The sequence below is a fragment of the Strongylocentrotus purpuratus genome, unplaced genomic scaffold, assembly GCF_000002235.5.
Source record: "Strongylocentrotus purpuratus isolate Spur 01 unplaced genomic scaffold, Spur_5.0 spur5_scaffold_10, whole genome shotgun sequence".
NCBI classification, from domain to species: Eukaryota; Metazoa; Echinodermata; class Echinoidea; order Camarodonta; family Strongylocentrotidae; genus Strongylocentrotus; species Strongylocentrotus purpuratus.
In genome coordinates, this window is record NW_022145595.1 from 25,952,954 (window position 1) to 25,974,387 (window position 21,434).

A 21,434-nucleotide genomic window follows, 5' to 3' on the forward strand; every position below is an offset into this window, starting at 1 on the left:
TAAATTCCTTGGTATTTTATCATTATCATTTATTTAAGTCGGCATTTTCCCTCTTAGAAATGTACTTGTTACATAGCTGTTATTGACTTTTATCTCCGTAATGACATTCTCTCCATTTCTTCCCGCTCTGCACATAATGTCCTCCTCATTATTTGGAGCAACCTTATTTACATTCTTTCTTTACTTTTGGTTTTTACCATATCCTTCCAAAACACAGGGGCAGATCTAGCTTTTTGCTAAGGATGGGGGGGGGGGGGTAACCCAGATACGATGTGGAGCATCGTCCACGAGCCGCGTAGCGGCGAGGCGATTTTTGTTGTTGCTATTTTGAACTCCCGTAATTGATGTGTTCCTGGCATCTACTAACATGCGGAGCATCGTCGACGAGCCGCAAAGCGGCGAGGCGATTTTTTGGCGCTATTTTGAACCCCCGTTAGTGATGTTTTCCTGGCATCTACTAACATGCGGAGCATCGTCGACGAGCCGCAAAGCGGCGAGGCGATTTTTTGGCGCTATTTTGAACCCCCGTTAGTGATGTTTTCCTGGCATCTACTGACATCTACTAATACTGTGTAGGTCTGGACACAATGACACATGATAGCATTTTTCTATGCACAACACATTTTCACTCGGCAGCCCAAGGGGGAGGGGGGGGGGGTGGTTAAACCCCTAAACCGCCTAAATCCGCCCCTGCAACATCTTTGGTGATCTTCTTCTCAATATTGATTTACTGGTCAAGTTACATTATTTGCTGATCTATTAGAATAACCAGATTTCAGAGGATTCACACTTTTCACAACGAAAAATTTCTCCATGTTTCAGTCCTTGCGCGATCGTCTCCAGCTCCAATATATTGGGCGTCAGCGTGCACACCGGTACTACCGGCGCAGTATAGCCATTGCTGACGGCCGCACTACAGCTGCACTGCGAGCTCTGTTGTTTGTATCGGTAATACTCATAGAGATGGGAGAGAAAGCGCCATCTAATTAGTTCCATTTTATTTGTTTAAGGTTTGAAAATTGATACTCAATATTGTGTTAAAGTTATATCAGAAAAGATAATCTTTTATTTTATAATTCCACGGGGGCGATTTTTAATTTTGCAATCGCCCTCGTGAACCATCTGACGGGGGCGATTGTGGGGCTCACGGGGGCGAATCGCCCACCGCCCCCGTGTATTTTGAGCAATAAATGTTCGATTGGTTTCAATGTTTTAATCATGGAGCTGCATTGCTAACAGAACAGCAATTTATTATGAAAATGCTGTCACTATTGTAATGGATATTTTAATTGCACTATCAACTAGGCAATACGGGCACTGCATTTCAACACACGCCTTGACTGTGACATAGCAATATTTCTTTTTTTTCTTTCACGGAAGCTCTTATTGCATTAGTTTAAATTTAAGTGAGCACTCCTGGGGGCAAATTTATTATTTATTCTCTCTCTCTCTCTTTCTCTCTCTCTCTATCTCTCTCTCTCTCTCTTTCTTTCTCTCTCTCTCTTCTAAGTAAGATGTTTTATTGACTGGGATCTACATAAAGCTGTATATGTGAAGTGCTAGTCTTGTAAAAAGATAATACAAAGTTTTGGGAAATTTTGAAAATTGGGTGAATAGTGAATCTTTATTATTTTGATATATTTGGATGCCCAGCTGTGGATGTATTATACGCACTAAAAAAATTAACCCCTAAAATACTTCTGTTTTCGAGAAAAATTGAATATAAAAATTTACCGGTGCTCCCGGTAAATTTTGATAAATTTCAAATAGCGCCTACGGCCGTACAATGGTAGCTGCGACCATGAAAATCTCAGAATTTATAATTTCCAAACGGGAATAGCTAATCGGTCGATTTTAGTCAAGAAACATTGTTTCATAGCTAAATTAATATCTTGACCTTGAGAGGGAGCTATACAACATAAAGAGTTTATTATTTATAATTTCATAACTTTAGACTCGATTTTAACCGGGACAACGATCAATGAATATTGTAAGAACGCATATGCTTCCAATATGTTAATTTGAACCAAATTCATGACCCCATACCAAAACTTTGTACCTTTAATCGAAGCTGAAAATGTTGTTTACAAATTCAGTTGACTAACTTGATTTTAAAGATTTAGATTCTTCTAACGCAGATAGGGAAAGCGAAGGTGCCCATGTTTAAATTAAAGCAATATAATGAATAAGCCTGAAGAAGCATTAGGATTGACACTAATATAGACCTACATATAATAGCCTCCAAGATTTGAACTCCAGACCAAAGAGTTTTGACATTTGAACAGGGGCCTTTGGGGCACAAAGTTAGAAAAAATAGAAAATAATAAGTGTGGAAGTGAAGCTCTGTATTGGTAGCAGATTTGTGTAGAACCCAGATTTCGTTTAGAAAAAGGATGAAATGATTTCAAATGATATAACCTTGTTGTGAACACCCTGTAGGTAAACATATGACCAGTTCACACGCTGCATTTTCAAGGAAAGGGAAATACCCTTTACTCACTGTACTGGCATTTGATGACTCATCTTGGGATGAGTAATGGTCATGTGAATTTCAGTGTTAAGACTCTGACCACACCCTATCAAAACATCATTAGCGCTATCATCGTCTGAGTAGTTTCTGTTTGTGAATCAAGGCATTGTGTAGAAAATCTAAATTTAGATGCATGTATTGAATTGGGTTTCAAGTCTTTGAAAGGGTGTAATTTTATATTCTATGAATCCAGACTTTTGTTTGATAATTTCAGTAGTAGAGAAAAATGCTCAATAGTTATTACTAGTCAACCTCAAAATATGTGTAGATTGAGCCTGGCTAATGTATTCTTAATCTGATTTAGTATATTGTTCACCTTGAAATTTAATTCTTATGTAGGGAATAAAATAAACCCTTTGAAGTAAGAAAAACAGTGATATTTACAGGTAACTCTCCAAAAGCATGTACGGTCGGTTTGTGCATATACATGTAGATGTGTGTACATGTAGGTCTGTATCCATCAATGATTGTTTGCGGTCCCCAAGTTGTTTTAAGATAAGAATAATTATATTTTGTTACAGCAATTTTATTGTGTTCTGCATATGTACATCTCTGTTTATTTATTTTTCTGCTAGTACTACAGCTCTGTTTAAGATTACCAGAGCTGTACAGCTTCCAGAGACCAGAGTGTTATTGCTCATCGCTTATTTCTGTCACTGTTTCAATAAAATAAAATATAATTGCAAAATCAGCAAAGTGACAGTGCGCTTCGGGTAGTTATCACCTGTAAAGATGTACAACATGCAGGCTTGTGCATGTACTTTGTATGTACAGATATAGATGTGGCCATGTGGTCATGTGAGCAGATCTAATGTTACAGCCATTCGGTGAAGACACCTGTAAATAATCTGTCCCGAGCATGCTTGCTCATCCATGAGCCTAGCTGACATGGAGAATGCTGCAAGGGCTAGGCTGACCTTCTTAAGATACATGTATCTAGGCCTGTCCTCATCAGCTTGAGATTGCCAAATAACTCGCTATTTGAACTATCCCGATCGCAAATTATCCAGTTGATTTGCATCTTTATATGCCCGAAATTGCAATTAGCGGGATATTTGGCCAAGATAATCATCCCAAGATATCTTGGGCTAGTTTGCAAAATATCCCCCTATTTGTCAGGTGCGCTTCACCAGCCTGAAGACTCACACGATGCACGAAGGCTGAGCAAAACATCTCGAGCTAATTTCTCGAGCTTGAGTTTCAAGTTTCGAGGTCAAGTCTCGAGCTGATGAAGATGTGATTTGTAATTTTGGGATTATTTCCCAAATCAGAAATAGTGGGCTCTTTTGCAATCTCGAGCTGATGAAGATGTGATTTGTAATTTCGGGATTATTTCCCAAATCAGAAATAGTGGGCTCTTTTGCCATCTCAAGCTGATGAAGATGTGATTTGTAATTTCGGGATTATTTCCCAAATCAGAAATAGTGGGCTCTTTTGCAATCTGGAGCTGATGGAGACAGGCCCCATGATTACATGCACATTGTATTTTCTGTTAGACGAGCCAATATGTGGTAGGCTACTGTTCAAGGTGTGTAGAAATGCACAGACTCCTGCCAGTTCAGTCTGTGCATGCCAAAGTACTATGTACATGTCTGTGTAAATAACAAAACAAAGCAAAATAGCATAAAACCACATATTCACATTAAGCGCGTCTTCATCATCTCGAGATTGCCAAATAGCCCGCTATTTCTGATTTGGGAAATAAGCCCGAAGACACAAATCGCGTCTTCATCAGCTCGAGACTCGACCTCAACCTCGAAACTCAAGCTCAAGAAATTAGCTCGAGATATTTTGCTCAGCGTTTGCGCATAGTGCGAGTCTTAGGGCTGGTGAAGTCGCACTGGACAAATAATACCCTTTTCTAACTGCACTGATTTTCATCGGATGCATCCGGACGCATCCGATGAAAGTGCCAGTTAGAAAGCAACATAGGAGAAAAAGGCGATTAAATAGCCGATGAAAAGAAGAGAAATAGGCGATTAAATTCTCATTCTATCGGTGTGACACCGATGAAATTGCCAGTTAGAAAACGCTCGGGAGAAAAAGGCGATTAAAACAGCGATTAAAATGGTCAAAGGTCGCAGTATACGTGCGCTTTATCGTAACCAGCTGTGTTTGTTGACTTATGGTTGAACATGCTGCATGCTAGCTAGATGGAGCGCGGGCTTAATAATTACGTAATAATTCTTCACTTCCGGCAAGGGCACGCCACAGCGAGTGAATTTCACCGGCAGTTAGAAACCGACAGGGGGAAAACTGCAGTTTCACCTTTGTTTAAATAAGGAAAATTCAATCGGTATTTTCATCGGTGTGACTCCGATAGAGTGCAGTTAGAAAAGGGTATAAGCAAACTAGCAAACTTTGCAAACTAGCCCAAGATTATATCTTGGGTTGATTATCTTGACCAAATATCCCGCTAATTGCAACTTCGCGCTGATGAGGACTTAATTAACTGGATAAATTTTCAATCGGGATAGTTCAAATTACGGGATATTTGGCAATCTCGAGCTGATGACGACAGGCCTTGTGATTACATGCATAGTGTGTTTTTCGTTGGACGAGCCAATATGTGGTAGGCTACTTTTCAAGGTGTATAGAAATGCACAGACTCCTGCCAGTTCAGTCTTGTGCGTGCCAAAGTATGTAAATAACAAAAAACAAAGCAAAATAGCATAAAAACACATATCCACATTGCTACCCAAGTCATTAAGAATCCAAGATATTGTTATGAGAATAAGGTGTTGTGCCATTGCCAATATGATCATTGGTACAGTACATGCATGCACAAATTTCACCCGGCATTCTAAGGGCTCATGTTTACTGTATGAAGAAAATTGAGAATAACATGAAACTACACACACTATCAAAATACAGAACAAATATCTTTGGGTGATACTGATTAGCACACTTTAAATTGCAAGGTACATGTAACATTTACATGTCACATTACATGTATATTTCTACATGTACATTTAAGAACACATGGTGGCTGCCTGTCCTTAGCATGTCTGGGCACTTGCCTCTTAAAGGTAAAGACCAGTATTGGAAACGCCCCAATTTCAAAAAATGAAATGGAAGCTCTCATTACCAATCATGTGAAAGAATATGTTTTGAATAATACATGATGATAACAAATTTGCCGGGAAACCGCCTACTAATTCATATATTTGGTAAATTTGTTTCTCTCATGGTCTGTGAGAGATATAGGGTAGTCCCATATACATCTTTCTGTGTATAGTGCTTGTAACTTTACGAAGAATGGGCCAAATTTCTTATCATTTTGAAGACTCCAGAACCTTGCAGATGCTAGATGCTAGATGATCAACCTTTTCTGATCGATTCCACAACGTTTCTTTCACAATGCAATCGCATGACCATAACTGGTCTTTACCTTTAACCTTTGGACCATGCATACAAACTACCCTGACATTTGTTTGAGGCAATTATCTTGATCCTGTTTTAATATTTCCTGAGCCACTTTGTTACTTATCGCAAACGAGCATATGATTTAACTTTCCAAACCAATATTGCCAAAGTGCAGGAACGATTTTGCTCCTTACAACATTTATTTTGTTTTTTCTGATAAACAAGTAATTGTCAAATTTGTGTAGCTCTTTAATACCGCCTTTCAAAGCGCTTTACGTTGTAATTATTATTACCCTGGTCATTGGATTCAATTGCTAATCTGTGCGTGATAGTGCACATGCTCTGCTCCCTGGGGAGTATTCCAGCCAGGTGAAATTTTACTTGGTCACACATGCGAATCCAACCACATTATTTGGTACACATTTAACGCCTGGGTGGAGAAAGGCTAATGTACCTTTAATAATAAAGGGTTAAAGGCTTAAAGGTAAAGACCAGTTATTGTCATGCGATTTCATTGTGAAAGAAACGTTGAGGAATCGATCAGAAAAGCTTGATCAATATACATACAGTATTGGTGTGTACTGCAAGGTTCTGGACAGGAATCATCAAAATGATAAGAAACATGGCCCAGTCTTCGTAAAGTTACAAGCACTGTACACAGAAAGATGTATATGGGACTATACGCACACGTGCGTTTATCTCTCACAGACCATGTAGATAAACTAATTTACCAAATTTATCAATTGGTAATTTTTTATCATCATGTATTTATAGTCCAAACATATTCTTTCACATGATTGGTAATAAGAGCTTCCATTTCATTTTTTGAAATTGGGGCATTTCCAATACTGGTCTTTACCTTTAACAGTACTTTTTAATATATGAACATGTTCATGTGGCCTACGTACACGCTGTAAGCACAAATACATGTACCTGTGTTATTTGCACATACATTCTTTTTGCTTTAACTGGTTGTGTTGGAGGCCAATAACCGATTACCTGTGGGGTTTCATATGCCTGTACATATAATTGTCAGATAATGAGGGCAGTTGACAGCGTCTGCAGATGTTACCACATGTATTGTTGGCTGATCTCGCCCGCCAATATTCCGACCCTGGATTGAAACAATACACTGCTTAATTGGAATAACAGGTTTGTTTAATATCAAGAGCTCAGATAGGAATAGAGTGCACACCTTTTCTGATACGTGCAGAATACGATATGTACATGTACATGTTTAGTTTCTTGAATGTATTTGGTACAGTACATTCTTGTCTGCGATGTGTACATTTTGTTTAAAGGGAAATACAAATATTTTGTTTAAAGATAAACTAATTCTAATGTCTGTAGGACCTAAACATTACTGTTCTAATGGAATCATTTGCAAGATACATTTATACTTTAAAAATATATTGTGATGTCCCCTCATTGACAGGGATATTGACATAAAATAAGGATGATTAGTCAGTGCATGCATTTAAACCTGCAAAATGTGGTGTTAGGTCTACCCCCCCCCCCCCGACACCCCATCCCGACACCCCACCCAAGACACCCCACCCCCATCACTCTTGGTGATGTTGCAAATTTATGAACCCTGGTTACACCAAGACCCAGACCCATCTTTAATTTTGATGTAAACGCTCCAAACTTATTCCAGATCGCTCTTCTCTTGATGAACAGAAATTGAAATCTGAAATGGTATTTTTCATGAGGTTTTGTTGTGTTGAATGATGTGTTTAAAGGAAGTAATCAAGTTCAGAAGTAAAATGGATGTCACATGAAAATTGTTTTTAAACATTTATCTGTACCTGTATGAGTTTGAAGGGCATAGGGCATAATCATGGATTTCCTTAGTGACTTTGTCCACTAGGGATATAGTAGGTGATTTGCCACAAGGCTTGTTCTTTGACATTGAACAGAGAAACACTTGAATGCCAGCCAATAGTCCACTCTCATTACATGGATCAACGATGTAGTATGAAACACCTGATTGCACATTGTGCTCGTTTACGATCAAAGAAAATCATTTTAATAATTTTATTGCCAATAACGTTGATGCCTTCATTTTTATGGCCGTGTGTACATCAAATGTTTGCATGTACCAAAAATGATGACTCCCATTTATTTGATGTACAGTAGTTATGGTTGAAAGTTTTTGTCATACTACATTTGTATACCGGTACCATACGGTCTTCAGGTTTGTAGAGGCAGGAGGGGCGTTATTAAACTCATAACATGTCACACAGAGTTAATGCCCTTTCGGCTCTGAACAGGCGATATCTGACTTGCAGTTTCTGCGCTAAGCCCATGAAATGTTGAGAATGCTGCCATTTACATTGCAAGGGGGTGGTGAGATGGATGGGGGCAGCGAGGAGGCGATGGTGACTGGTGTTCCTCACATCAAGAACCTATCATCAGTTGCATCCACCAAGAATCCATCAGCTGGATATTAAAGAGCTATCATTTTTGACGTACTTGGGGTACAGCGAGGGGGGATTAAGTCTACACGACAGCTTCTATATCTGGATCTACAGATGAAAATGAATTTCCCTTCCTGTATGTTTTAATTATTTATCCTTTTAGAAAACATGTTTCCCTTTTTTTTGAGAGCCACATTTTAAATTCAAAATATGAAAATGGTCCCTAGAGGAAAGATTTTAGGAATGCATGTCTTGCATGAAGGCCACTGTTTCTGCACATTGTAGGCCTATGCATACCGATACATGAACATAAACCTACATCTGTATTGTACAAGTAGCTCAATCTGGGCCCCTGCCAGATAGGTCCTTTATAATTTGAGGGAATTATGGCGCCCCCTCCTTGTCTGTTCCTGTTTTATGTCGTCAACGGAGATTGGAAGAAGAATTTTATTTTGATCCTCAATAATCTGAAATTCTGAATATGTTGTCCTGGTATCAAAATAAGATTCCAGTAACTTGTTTAGTCTAGACCCTGATTGCTTGAACAGATGGTAGACTCCAGGTGGGAATCCTTTTCCTGGTTAATTGTTAATTAACTCCATGTATTAAACGATGGTGGTGTTAAGTGTCTTTGGAAAACATCACAATGTCATCACGTAATGCTAGGTGTAACTTAGCCTGTCTCCTAGGCAAAGGAAGTATTTTTATGCCTCTGTTTGGGCCCGTGTGCCCTGGGTGCCTGTTGTACATACCTCTGGCTACATTGAGAAATTATTAAAAAAATCCTGGAAGTCAGACTACATAGAGGTACAGTGTACATGTACATGCTAAAGATCAGATGGAGATGTGAAACGGTTGCACTTGGCTTGAACTCACTTGGAATGATTTTGATTGTCTTAAAGCATTTGATAATATCAGCTACTTGTCGGTATACTGTACCTGGCCTTTAGTTCAACACAGTTCATGAAGGCCCCATGTCCGTGGCATATTTAGTCCCTACTAAAAGAATATTTTGACCTGATGATATTGGGCCACGTATTAATCTTTCAGTAGAAAATATGCACTCATTGCAAGTACATGTATATTGCTTAGGCAGAGATGTACCTCTATTATGTTTTGTTCAGGGAAAAAATTAATATTTATTTTTCGGGGGCTACTTTTCAAGCTTGCCTGCATGAAAATAACATTCTAAAATCTGTTTTGCATTGAACTCTATGCAAATTTATGGGCTTTTTTCTGATTTTCGGGGGCTCTTTTGGGCATTTCGGGGGCTAAATCGCCCTGAGCCCCCGTGTATTTTTTTCAGTGGTTTTGTTTATAAATATGCAATAAATGACTACTTGCTAAGGAAGCCTGAAGGTTTGCTGAACTTAATGCCATAGATATCCAGAAATTTGGTTAAAAAATGACTTTTCAAATTCTAGTTTAAATTAAATTTGGTTAAATAATATTCCTACATTGAAGTGGCAAACTTGTACAATGTATGTCTATGCAGTACAGTACTGATGGAATCAGCAAAAATCCCCACAGCATGCAAACTGAGCTAAAAACAAACACAGGTCATGTTCTGCTTCAAACATTGTCTTTACCCCAGGGAATATCCTCCGTTCAGAGCTGAAAGCGCGTTAACTCTGTGCGAGAATATATGAGTAAAAGTCTGTCTAGGCCCGTCTAGGCCTGTTTTCATCAGCTCGAGTTGGCCAAATAGCCAGCTATTTCTGATTCGAGAAATTAGCCAGATCACGAAATAGCTTTTTTCTGGGGAAATCATCCCACGATATCTCGGGCTAGTTTGTAAAATAGCCCGCTATTTGTTCGGTCCGAAGACTCGCAATATGTGCGAAGACTGGGCAAATTTCTCGAGCTAATTTCTCAACTCGAGTTTTGAGCTGATGAAGACGCGATTTGTATCTTCGGGCTTATTTTCTGAATCAGAAATAGCGGGCTATTCGGCAATCTAGAGCTGATGAAGACAGGCCTTCTAGCTCCAAGCGGGCGATATGTTCTAGATCCACAAGCAATGATCATTGTACATGAAGGAAAGCCTTTGCCCAACAATCCAATGAGTAATATCTATTGAAAAGGTCTTCCCCGAAGATGGATGACCTGCAGGCTGTAATGAGAGGATCGTGTCGTAGTTCATTTGCCTCAGCGGGTCCAATTGTCTTCAATGGTGGCGGACTGGCGGTACAAGAGGGAGGTTGATTTTCCAATTACAAAGATAGTGAATAGATGTTATGGTACAGACTACAATGTATGAACATTGACAGGACATTGTGCAATGATATACATACATACATGTACAGTATGACCGGATGATAATAAATGATGGATAAAATGCTTACTCCCGCTGGCTCCAAGCGGACGACATGTTCTAGATTCATAAGCATTCATATTATTTTGTATTTAGGGCTGGGACATCAAATCCATAATTGTTCATATTGATGTACAATTTTGTACATTTAAGGTCATGTCCCAAGAGCATACAGTATACATCAGGCCATATGCATGTACATGTACATGAAAGTATACAGGGAATGGTGTTCAATTAATAGTGTCAAGCATTTCTGTTATTGTTTCGTTGACCTACATTTTGTATATACATTGTAGGCTATACTGTATGCCTCTTCCACATTATAGTTATGGACCTTCCACACTCTGTTTTGGCTTCTGAATACCTGTGTAAGGCTATGTATATTTTCTCTAAAATATTGTGAAAACATCATATTTAAAACCTCATCATCCCTTCATTCCTACACAGAATGTCCACATATTCAGGCTTCATCCACACATACCCTTTAAAACGCTAGATTCTAATCAATATTTTGGTCGTTTTCCTGTAGACTGGAAAATCTCAAAAGAAACTGAGACACCCAGGGTTGCCTTTTCTCCTCCCTAATTTCCTACCGTTTCCCCAGGGTTGCCAGCCATTGACCAAGTGCAAATTGGCAGATGTTCACCTGCTCGGTTTGAGCTCTATATAATTGCGAAGGTCAAAGCTCAGAATACCTTCTCCTGTTCATACTCATGAAAATGGTGTACTTAGAAACGTATTACTGCAGGCTGATTTTCTAACATTTGACTAACATGTCAGCCTACAATGTATACGGCTGAACGTCCAATGTGTGAACATCTCACTGAATGCATTTACTTTCATGAAGTGAAACATTAATGTTTCATGATCATTTTAATATGATCTTTTTGGCAAAACGGATGATCAGTTGAAAGCTAGAAGGGCATTATTTAACCCTTTGTCTACTGGAACCAATCAACTCTTGTACTAAGCCTATGGGAATGAGAGAATTTAGAAGTCAACTGGCTACTGGTACTATACATACCGGTACATATTGTTAATGCCCATCAGATAATGGCTCTCATCAGATGATATGCAGCAATACCTACACACTGTATGGATGAAAATACATGTACAGTGTAGCTCTTGAATGCCCTGAGGGAGTTCTTGAAACAAAGGTAGAGTGCCAATTTCCAAAGTTGCCCCTTTCTGCATTTCTTAAAATAGGAAATGAAGAAGCATAAGCCTGGACTGTGCGAAGAGACCATCTGATTGAGATTAATTCATCATGCTACATGTACCTGTCTTGGATGTAGCACCTAAGGGCAGAATAAAGGCATCGTGAGCAAGAATAATGCAATTTGTGAAGATTAGTTTGGTCTCTTTTCCTTCACATTTGCTGCTGAACAGGAAATCTGTATTCTTTGTGAACCACGAAATGTGTGATGAAGTCTTTGTTTTTAGGGTTAAGGTAGAGAAATAAAATACTGCAGTTAATTTCCTGTTGACGCTGTGCACATACATGTAGTATCTTACTGGTATATTCTTGCATCAGAGTAAATTAGGAAACAAGTATTGGAGCAGTCTATAGTTGATGTCGAATGTTTGATGTTTGAGGTGGGTTTCACCGTCATGAATTATTCTGGGCATAGAGAAAAATAAGGGTTTTTGGTTTGCGTTGTAAGTGTCAAAATAGGCTGTTCCATTTACGACGTGATCCGAATATTTGTCATGGGAGCCCATAAGGGGGGAAATAGCACTATGGAATAGTTGCATCAAGATTATTAGATGCACACATGTACATGAATATTTGGTAGAAATCAATATTGTACAAATCTTTCATTTCCTGATCATTGTTTTGAGACACCTTCATCAAATTATTCACATTCTTCTATGCTTTAGTGAAGTTTGTTGAGAGCTTTCCACGTGTCTACTCAAATTGACATAGAAAGAAGTAGAATAGTATACTAGTCAAGATATAAGATGCATGTACATGTATTTGTATGATTGTTTGGCAGAAATCAACATTGTGCGAATCGTTCATTTCCTGACCATTGTTTCCGACACCTTCATCATGTTTATTCACATTCTCATATGCTTTAGAGAAGTTTGTTGAGAGCTTTTCACGTGTTTATTCAAGTTGACATAGAAAGAAATAAAATAGTATAGTCAAGATATAAGATGCATTATGATTGTTTGGCAGAAATCAACTTTGTGTGAATCGTTCATTTCCTGACCCTTGTTTTGAGACACATTCATCGTGTTATTCGCATTCCTCAAGGTGTTATGAAGTTTGTAAAGAGATTGCCACATGTTTATTCAAGTTGACATGGAAAGAAATGGAATAGTGAGTGGGAAAACACCTGATATCATGTTGATTTGATCTCACATCCTGGCCTCAATCGAGGCAAGAAGATGCACAAAGGAAGAGGAAGTATAATCTACTCTAGAGATCAATATGTACTTCAAGAAGTAAATTCTTAATGAAAAATATCTTGAGGCCCTCGCTTGCTCCGAATCAGAGCAGTGTGACCTCATTTTTTCTGAAGAGAGTGAAATCTTTCCACAGGGGGCTGTTTGCTACATGCTTGTATGATCATAATTCTTTCTTTTAGAAAAAAAAGAAGTTGTGAGTATAATCTGTTACCTTTGATGTTTTATTTGAATTATGTTCAAATTCAAATGCAAGATACAGTATCTTATCTTTATTCACTGTTTTTGTTTTTGTTGTAATTTATTAGATTTTCTTTCTTTTGTTCTTCACATCCAGTTGAGACATGAGAAACTTCAGCTGGAGCAAACGCTAGAGCAGGAGCAGGAATACCAGGTCAACAAACTGATGAGGAAGATAGAAAGATTGGAGAACGATACAGGAGGAAAGCAACGAAAACTAGAAGAGGTAAAGATAGAGGAATTAATAAGTGAGATTGTTCTACGTACCGTTTTTAGCTCTTCCCTTGTGGTCAAATCGTGTAAAAATCTCTCATTAATTGGAAAATGTTGGAGAGTTTTGTTATTGCATCTGTTCAGAGCTACAGAGGGGTTAGCTCGCTCGTTGTTAATGTACAGTATGTTAATGCCCTTGTGGTGATCTGTACCCAGACAATTTCATACTTCAAGTAGGCCTATTCCTAGAAATGCATGAAGATTATCCCCAGGGCAAGATTTAAACAACCTATCTAGCCACATGTTTGTGTAGTTCCAATTCCATGCTCACGTGTCCATACCGATGCAGCACTTTGCAAGTGTTTGCAGTACTAGTACTTACAGTCCACTGAGATTTTTCATTTTTAGATAAAATATGAAGAAAGAAAAAAAGTTGTCCCGGACGTATTGCATGGATCCGCCTTGCAATGATATTCAGCAAGAGTTTATGCATTTTCATGAATATTTGCATGGTTCTAAACTTCTAATCCCTAAAGCTTAAATATCATTTTGATTTCCTTTATTATTATGACCTTTCAGAGAAAATGTTCTAATTTGAAATTCTAGATTGAAATATTACCACCAGTGCTCAAAAAGATGACTACCGTTTTTTCTGGCGTAAAGGCAGCCTTGAGTTTACATGAACTAGTTGTCAAACTAGGGTGCGACCTTTACGGTACCTTTCAGCCGAGGAATACAGTATTGCCTTTGAAGTACGCTTGTTCAAATCTCGGTGTGGGATTTCCACTCCTGTCATAACAAAGTTCACATGAAGTTGTGAGGGTTTTAAAGATAAGAGTTCAGTACTCATCATTGGATTACAGTGTATTACATCTTTTCAAACCACATTATAGCCAGGCTGGAAGATCTCAGAGGTTGATGGATTCTCAGAGATTGAGCTGTTTGAAATTGAATTGAAGGAATTCATTTTAACAAAAGCACAGCACAAGAGTAAGAAAGTACTCTTGCCTGCGTACTGTACCAGCATTGGAAGAAGAAGAAGAAACTGTCTATTAGTAATTAGGAAAGGTCAATCATGTATACATGTAAGATGAGTTTTGGTATCGTCAAAATGACAAGAAAGGGGCACAGATAATAATAATAATAATAACAATAATAATAGTAATAATAATATTTTAAAGTCCACTCCAAATTTTATTAAGTTAAACCAAAAATGGAAATTCTTTTTGCCCAATTGATCGTGAGCCCGGCAGCCACTGAGCAGCGCCAGAACGACGTTGTTCTATCCCTTATTGTTGAACCCCAAACAAGGGAGCAGCAACTCCCGTCTTTTAACGTCTTTTGGTATGACGAGGCCGGGGTTCGAACCCACTACCAACACATTGCACATTGTTTTCAAAGATTTTTTGAAAACAACAAGTGATCTGCACATGATAACCGATATAGGAAGCTGACAATGTTGTGGTCTATTTACGTTCACATCCCTGCATTGTAAAAGTTAATTGTTATTTTCCTTTTTTTTCTTGCACGTCTGGCAGTTTGAGTCGGCCAGGAAGCAATCAAGCCTCCTAGCTAGATACAAGCTAGGTTCATGCTTGGGTTGACTTGAGAATGTCATAGAACATATTTGGATGTGTTGTGGCATGTGAGCAGCCCAAATAAGATTGTGTGACATTAAAGAGGAGATTGACTTCTAGTGACTATGCAAAATAGTGTGTGTGAGCTTTCTCATTTTACAAAATGAAATATGGAAGAATATTTGCAATGTTGCATGAAAAGAGATGCTCTTGAACTCTTGAAATGCTCTTGTATTCTTAATGACTTGAAACATTGATACATCAGATCAAATTTTGATGCTGTGTTGCTTGCAGTCCTGTTTATACAATTTATATAAAATTAAAAAGGAAATCTCCTGTATATTGCTCTCAAGTTTGCTTTGTTTCAGATTATATTCATAATTGTAAAATCATTTTTGTGTGCTAGCTGCATGACAGATTGACAGGTAAAATTATTCATTCAAGAGAATGTCCTAATATTACCTTTAACCTTGTAACTGATATATCATCATTTCCATCTCCACCCCACCCCTTCTCTTTCTCTCTCTCTCTCTCTCTCTCTCTCTCTCTCTGCTATCTTGTCTACTACAGCTGAAGAGAGAGAAGATAGACCTGGAGAATGCTCTAGAGCAAGAACAAGAAGCCTTAGTCAACAGATTGTGGAAGAGAATGGACAAATTGGAAGCAGAGAAGAGGTAAAGTACTTTCACTATTTCTTGTAACATGAGTAGACGAACCTCACTAATCCATCTTTGTTCACTAATCCATCTTTGCTCACTAATCCATCTTTGATTTAAAAAAAAACTCCATTATATCCAAGATTTACGTACAAGTTTTTGAACTTTGAAGGAGCGGTAAAGTGTTTTCACTATTCGTGGTAAATAAATAAGGGGATCAAATTTTACTAATCCATGTTTGATTTAAAAAATATTGTTTTGATTTTAAAATTGGTGGAACAAATTTTACTAATCTTTCTTTGATTAAAAAAACCCATTATATCCAAGATTTACGTACAAGTATTTGAACTTTGAAAATTGAGGCTTCCTACATTTTTTGCTACAACACCAACATGTACATGTAGTCATGTACTCTACAAATATTTTTAATTATTCTTTTTAGACAAAAATTCCAAGATTTATTCATGAAGATGGGGATCCTGGTCCAAAGTACAAGAGCAAACAATTTCAAGTTTCTCATTTCTCTTAATTTTTTTTTTCTGCGTTCAGTGTGAATAAGTTATTATCAAGCTTAGCGCATCCTTTAAGATAATAAGAATATGCTTAGCGAGGTGCTTGAGAGGCTTTGGTATAAAGTTAAAGACATTAAAACCACATGCTTTGAGGCAGATAGTGAAATCCAATGCTGCCATCATGCTGATGTGGGCAAATATTGGTGATACTTGATAGGATATGTTTATGAACAATGTAAGGGCTCCGACCTGGCCGGTAGGATGTTCCCTTAAAGGGATCGTTTAACAATGTTAAATCTGAGATACACGGCCCTAAGTGTTATCAGTGTCTGTGATATGGTGTAATATTGAAGCCCTAAAAAAATTGCGCTTCAAAATGATCAAGAAGTGCCTCAAAAAAGTAAAAATCTTTGAGTGACCGGTTTTACCATACTCGTTTTCCCCAATAGACTGTAGTGTTATGAAAACCGTCAGGCGAACGGTTTTCAAAATTTGTAATTCCAACTCATAAATATCTTGATAATCAGACAGGCGATCGGCTTGTAAAAGTCATGGGGCTCCTGACTGACCTAAAGGTTTATAATCATCACTGCATCACAAGCTAAATCGAGGATTTTTTTTCAGAATCTGAGACAAAGTTACCGGATCCCTTTAAAGACATGTGTGTTTTGCTAAAGGTAGGAAATGGTTTGTGAGCTTTCTCCATCTTTGTTTTATTCCTGTTTGGAGAATATAATCGTAGCAGTGTTATTGAAAAGGATATCTCTTGAAATGCACTCATATTCCAAATATGTAACAACTGAATTAGTCATACCCTTGTAAATTTGATATACTTTGTGTGTTTTCATAACTCAAGAATGAATGACGGACTGGTTGAAATATTCTCAAGTACATTCATCAGGAAAATCAATATTTCACATACTTAAAAAAATACAAAACTTGGCAAGGGTATGAATAATAGAGTTCTTAACTGTACATGTAAATAATAAATATTAGTTTGAAACTTGGACAGAATGTTGATGCCATATGTGTGTGTAGTCACATTTACTCATATCTGTGTGTATTTTGTTTGCAAATTATAAGCTCTATTATTGAGTCTGTGTTTACAATCATTTCAACGATTGGAAAAGCTCTCAAGACACAACAATTCTTATCTCATGATCAACCTAGCCGTGCCTTTCCTGATAACTTCTTAGACAGTCTCTTTCACAATGCAGTTGCATTGGGCTTCCAACGATTTGATGTGATTTCTCTGTGACTTTGACCTTACCCCCCCCCCCCCCCCTACATGTATGAAAGGAGCTTTATCAGCTCAGGGGGGTGTTTCACAAAGATCCTAAGTTCAACTTATCTCTAAGTTGGACTTAACAGATATGGAAAGCCGTTAGCATCTATGAAAATATTTTGTAAAAGTTATGTTAAAAGGCATCAAATGTTGATTCAAATCATTCGGATATTCTATCATCAAGGAGATTTCATGTTCTTGATGTGGAATTTATAAAAAGTCTAAAATAATTGAATTTTTCGCTTCTGAATATATTTTATTTTAAGACTGCAAATAGCTCCCCATAATGTTTAAGTCCAACTTAGAGTTAAGTTCAACTTAATAGGATCTTTGTGAAACACCCCCCTGATATTGAAAGGCGACAAAAAAACAGAGAAAACAACACCAAGGGTTAATTTATAAATATTTTATTCACATGTAATCTATAGATAGCATGATGGGAAAACATGACCATCACAGATGTGTCTTATTCCAAAGTCTATCTGAGAGATTATGTACAGAAAATTACCAGCATAAATCTTTATGTACATAATCCTGCAGGTTAGTTAGGGCCATATTCCTGGAGAGTTATGATCCATGACAGATTTATGTAAGGTCATCATAAATAAAAGATGACAGACAATTTGGATGGTGCCATTATGCATGTTAAAGCTATACTCAGACATGACTTAGTGGATCAGTTAGAAAATATGCCACAGCGACTACAGTGTACCGTACATGTCAAACCATTTTAGGTTTATGTTTTTATGAATGGCTAATGGGGGTAACAAATTAGTAGCTGCATACAACAAACATAAGGCTCTTCTTTTTGTAGCTTACTGACTGATCCGTTTGTTGTAAAGAAATGGAACCATCTACATTTTTATTTCAAAATGTTATAGACCCATTATACAAATATGAAACTGTACAGCCTTGCATATAATAAAATGCTCCCAGCTGTGTTTGTAGGCCTTGTGGGTTACATTGGTTTACATGTTTATTGGTCATTGGAAGTCACAAGAACAAACAATTAAACTTTAATGACTAACTGACTTTAATGGAAAATAGATAAAGATATTATTCTTTGGGTGATGCGCTAAGCAAGCTGTATATCATACAATAGAATAATTCACATGACTTCACAGTTTAGACACTGTATTGGACGATTAGATATCTGTTTGTTTTTAGAATGTACATGTACAGAAAATATTTCCTGAAGATTGTTAGGGAAAAAAAGTGAACAATTAAAGAGGGTACTATGATTAAAGGAAGAAAGAAAAAAAGAATAAGACGCATCCATGGGATAACATGCTCCTGGACATCTTGGAAGGGAAGATACATTTAGATAGTAACCGTGCAAGAGGAAGACCAAGAATTCGGTTGGTGTCAGACTTGGTAGATGAAGGATAATAATAATTATAATACTATTTAGCTTTTATATAGCGCTTAATACAATGTCTCTAAGCGCTTTAAAAATATACTTTTACCTCGGTCATTGGATGCAGTGCTTGCCCACACACACTGTGTGCACAATCTCCACTCCCTGGGGAGCATTCCAGCCAGGCAATACTTGACGCTTAAAATCTGTTTGACCAACAATGGCGGTCGCATCCTACCAGGTACCTATTTAACACCTGGGTGGAGAGTAGCAAGTGCAGGTTAATATCTTACCAAAGGATATTTCCCTCGACCTTCGCATCTCCAGTCAAGCGCCTTAAACCAGATCATATGACATAATGAAGAAGAAGGTTAAATATAGAGAGGGATGGATGGAGAAAGAACTACAAATGACCCAGGTGCGTGGACCTGTCCTTGGCAGAACACTTGAGAGAGATGATTGGAAACTTGTTCAACAGAATTTCAAATATACAATTCTGTGGCATAGTAAGAGAGAAGAGATAAAAATGTCTTGAGATCTTCTGATAACACAGCACGATTGCTGCTGTAAAAATCTAATAAATCACTTTTTCTTCATTGTTATTTCCCTAATAGAAATCTGCAGGAGAAGTTGGACGAGCCTGTTTCAGCACCACCATCCCCACGTGAAATAAAAAATGGCGAGACGACAGAAACGCTTTCCCGCTACGTGGAACAGCTCAGGAATGAAGTCCGGAAGCTCAAGAACCAGCTTCTTTCCACTCAGATGGAACGTGAGTCTTTGTGTATTTCATGATTTGCATTGGTTCTGAAGGAAGGCGGTAGAGGTGACCTGGGGGCCGTTTCACAAAACATGTCATCAGTGACAAATGACAGTTTTTGTTATAAGCTACTGAAATCCTTGCTTCTGATTGGTTATCAACAGATTTGTCACTGATTTTTGTCATTTGTCATTGAAAAACAGGCTTTGTGAAACGTTTCCCTGGTCTAGTGGATAGGTCAGCAGACTGTGGATCACATGGTTCGCAGTTCGATTGTCTTTTGAAAAGAAATTTATGTATCGGTAGATTTGCCACTCTCCACCCAGGTGTATTTAATGGGTACCTGGTAGGAATTTATTTCATTAATGCTTTTAGCATCTTAATGCAAATGGACTAAAGCAAGGGTAATATTACTACTTTGTAGGTGCCTTAAGCATCACCTGGGATGGATACAAGAGTTTCAGTTTGTAGCAGTGCGTAGTCAAGTGGTTTAAGCACTTGGCTTGAAATTGAAAGGTCGTGGTTCAATCCCCACATGGCACTAATGTCCTTTGGCAAGGCATTAATCTTCATTTGCCACACTCGACCCAGGTGAGGTAAATGGGTACCTGGCAGGAATTAATTCCTTGAAATGCTGGAGCGCTGTAATGGCAGCTAGGCTAAAGACAGGGTTATAATTAGTGCGCCTCAGAATAGAATTTCTAGATAGACGGCGCTATAGAAATCCCTATTATTATTATTATTATTATTAGCAATTAACAATATTTTTGTCTCCTTTTTCTTTTCTTAAATCCAGACCAAGAGAGGATTGTCCACATCCAGCAGGACGAGAGGGAAGTACGGGAGGAGAACGTCCGGCTCCAGCGCAAGCTCCTTCTGGAGCAGGAGAGGAGAGAGGCCCTAAGCAGACACCTGTCAGAGAGCGAGTCTAGTCTGGAGATGGATGATGAGAGGCAATTCAACGAGATGGCTCAGGGTCTAAGACCTAGGACGATATCATCACCCATCCCCTACTCACCTAACCCAGCCAGGCCTATCTCACCTGGTAAGAATTTGTACCAAAGATTGATAGATGACTAGAGAGGGTTGAGATGGCTCGAGGTCTAAGACCTAGGATGATATCATCACCCATACCCGATAGCTCAGTCGGTAGAGCAGTAGTCTCGTAATCCAGTGACTCAGGTTCAAAACCAAGGTGATGCGCTAGTACCCTTTGGTAAGGCATTAATCCTCATTACCAGGTCCTTCGGAGAGGATAGCCGTCGTCCGTCTGGTTGATTACTTACAAGCATTTATGCTTTCTTAGCAGTCAGGCCTATCTTACCTGGTTAGAGTTACATTTGTTTCAAAATGAGATTTAGAGCATCTGTCCTCAACCAGGCAGATACTGAAGATCATAAGGCTCAGAGAAGAGTCTTAGAGGCCCATCTGCACTAGTTTGGCCAGGGGGGATTAGACCTTTCTGTAAGGTCACTAACAGGTGGTTATCTCATCAAATCAGCTCTCAATTAACATAAGAAAAAGGGAATCATGGGGGACCAACAGGCTCCGATAAAGCATTGTTTGCTATATAGAGGGCGCAAGTAGCTATAAGTAGTGCAGTGGGCTGGGAAATGACATTTTCAACCCCACAGCAGGGAGAAAAACGGACACTAAACGATGATGATGAATCTACGGCACTAGTAATTTTTCTTTAAAGGATTTGGATTCTGAAGCAAACTGAAATGGATCATCACTGGTCTTCATTCAGAGTTGGTATTTTCACGTTTGTTTTTCATGTTTTATTTTGTCT

General features: G+C 38.3%; 1 protein-coding gene across 1 annotated transcript in view; it reads left to right on the top strand.

Annotated features, from left to right (window-relative positions):
• Window positions 1–21,434, top strand: part of LOC588905 (coiled-coil domain-containing protein 6) — a 36,171-nt gene that overhangs the window by 10,356 nt on the left and 4,381 nt on the right. Inside the window, exons 3-6 of the mRNA XM_030979903.1 lie at window positions 13,380–13,508; window positions 15,643–15,746; window positions 19,497–19,654; window positions 20,439–20,687. Of these exons, the coding sequence (XP_030835763.1) occupies window positions 13,380–13,508; window positions 15,643–15,746; window positions 19,497–19,654; window positions 20,439–20,687 (640 nt within the window). The remainder of the gene's footprint in view (window positions 1–13,379; window positions 13,509–15,642; window positions 15,747–19,496; window positions 19,655–20,438; window positions 20,688–21,434) is intronic.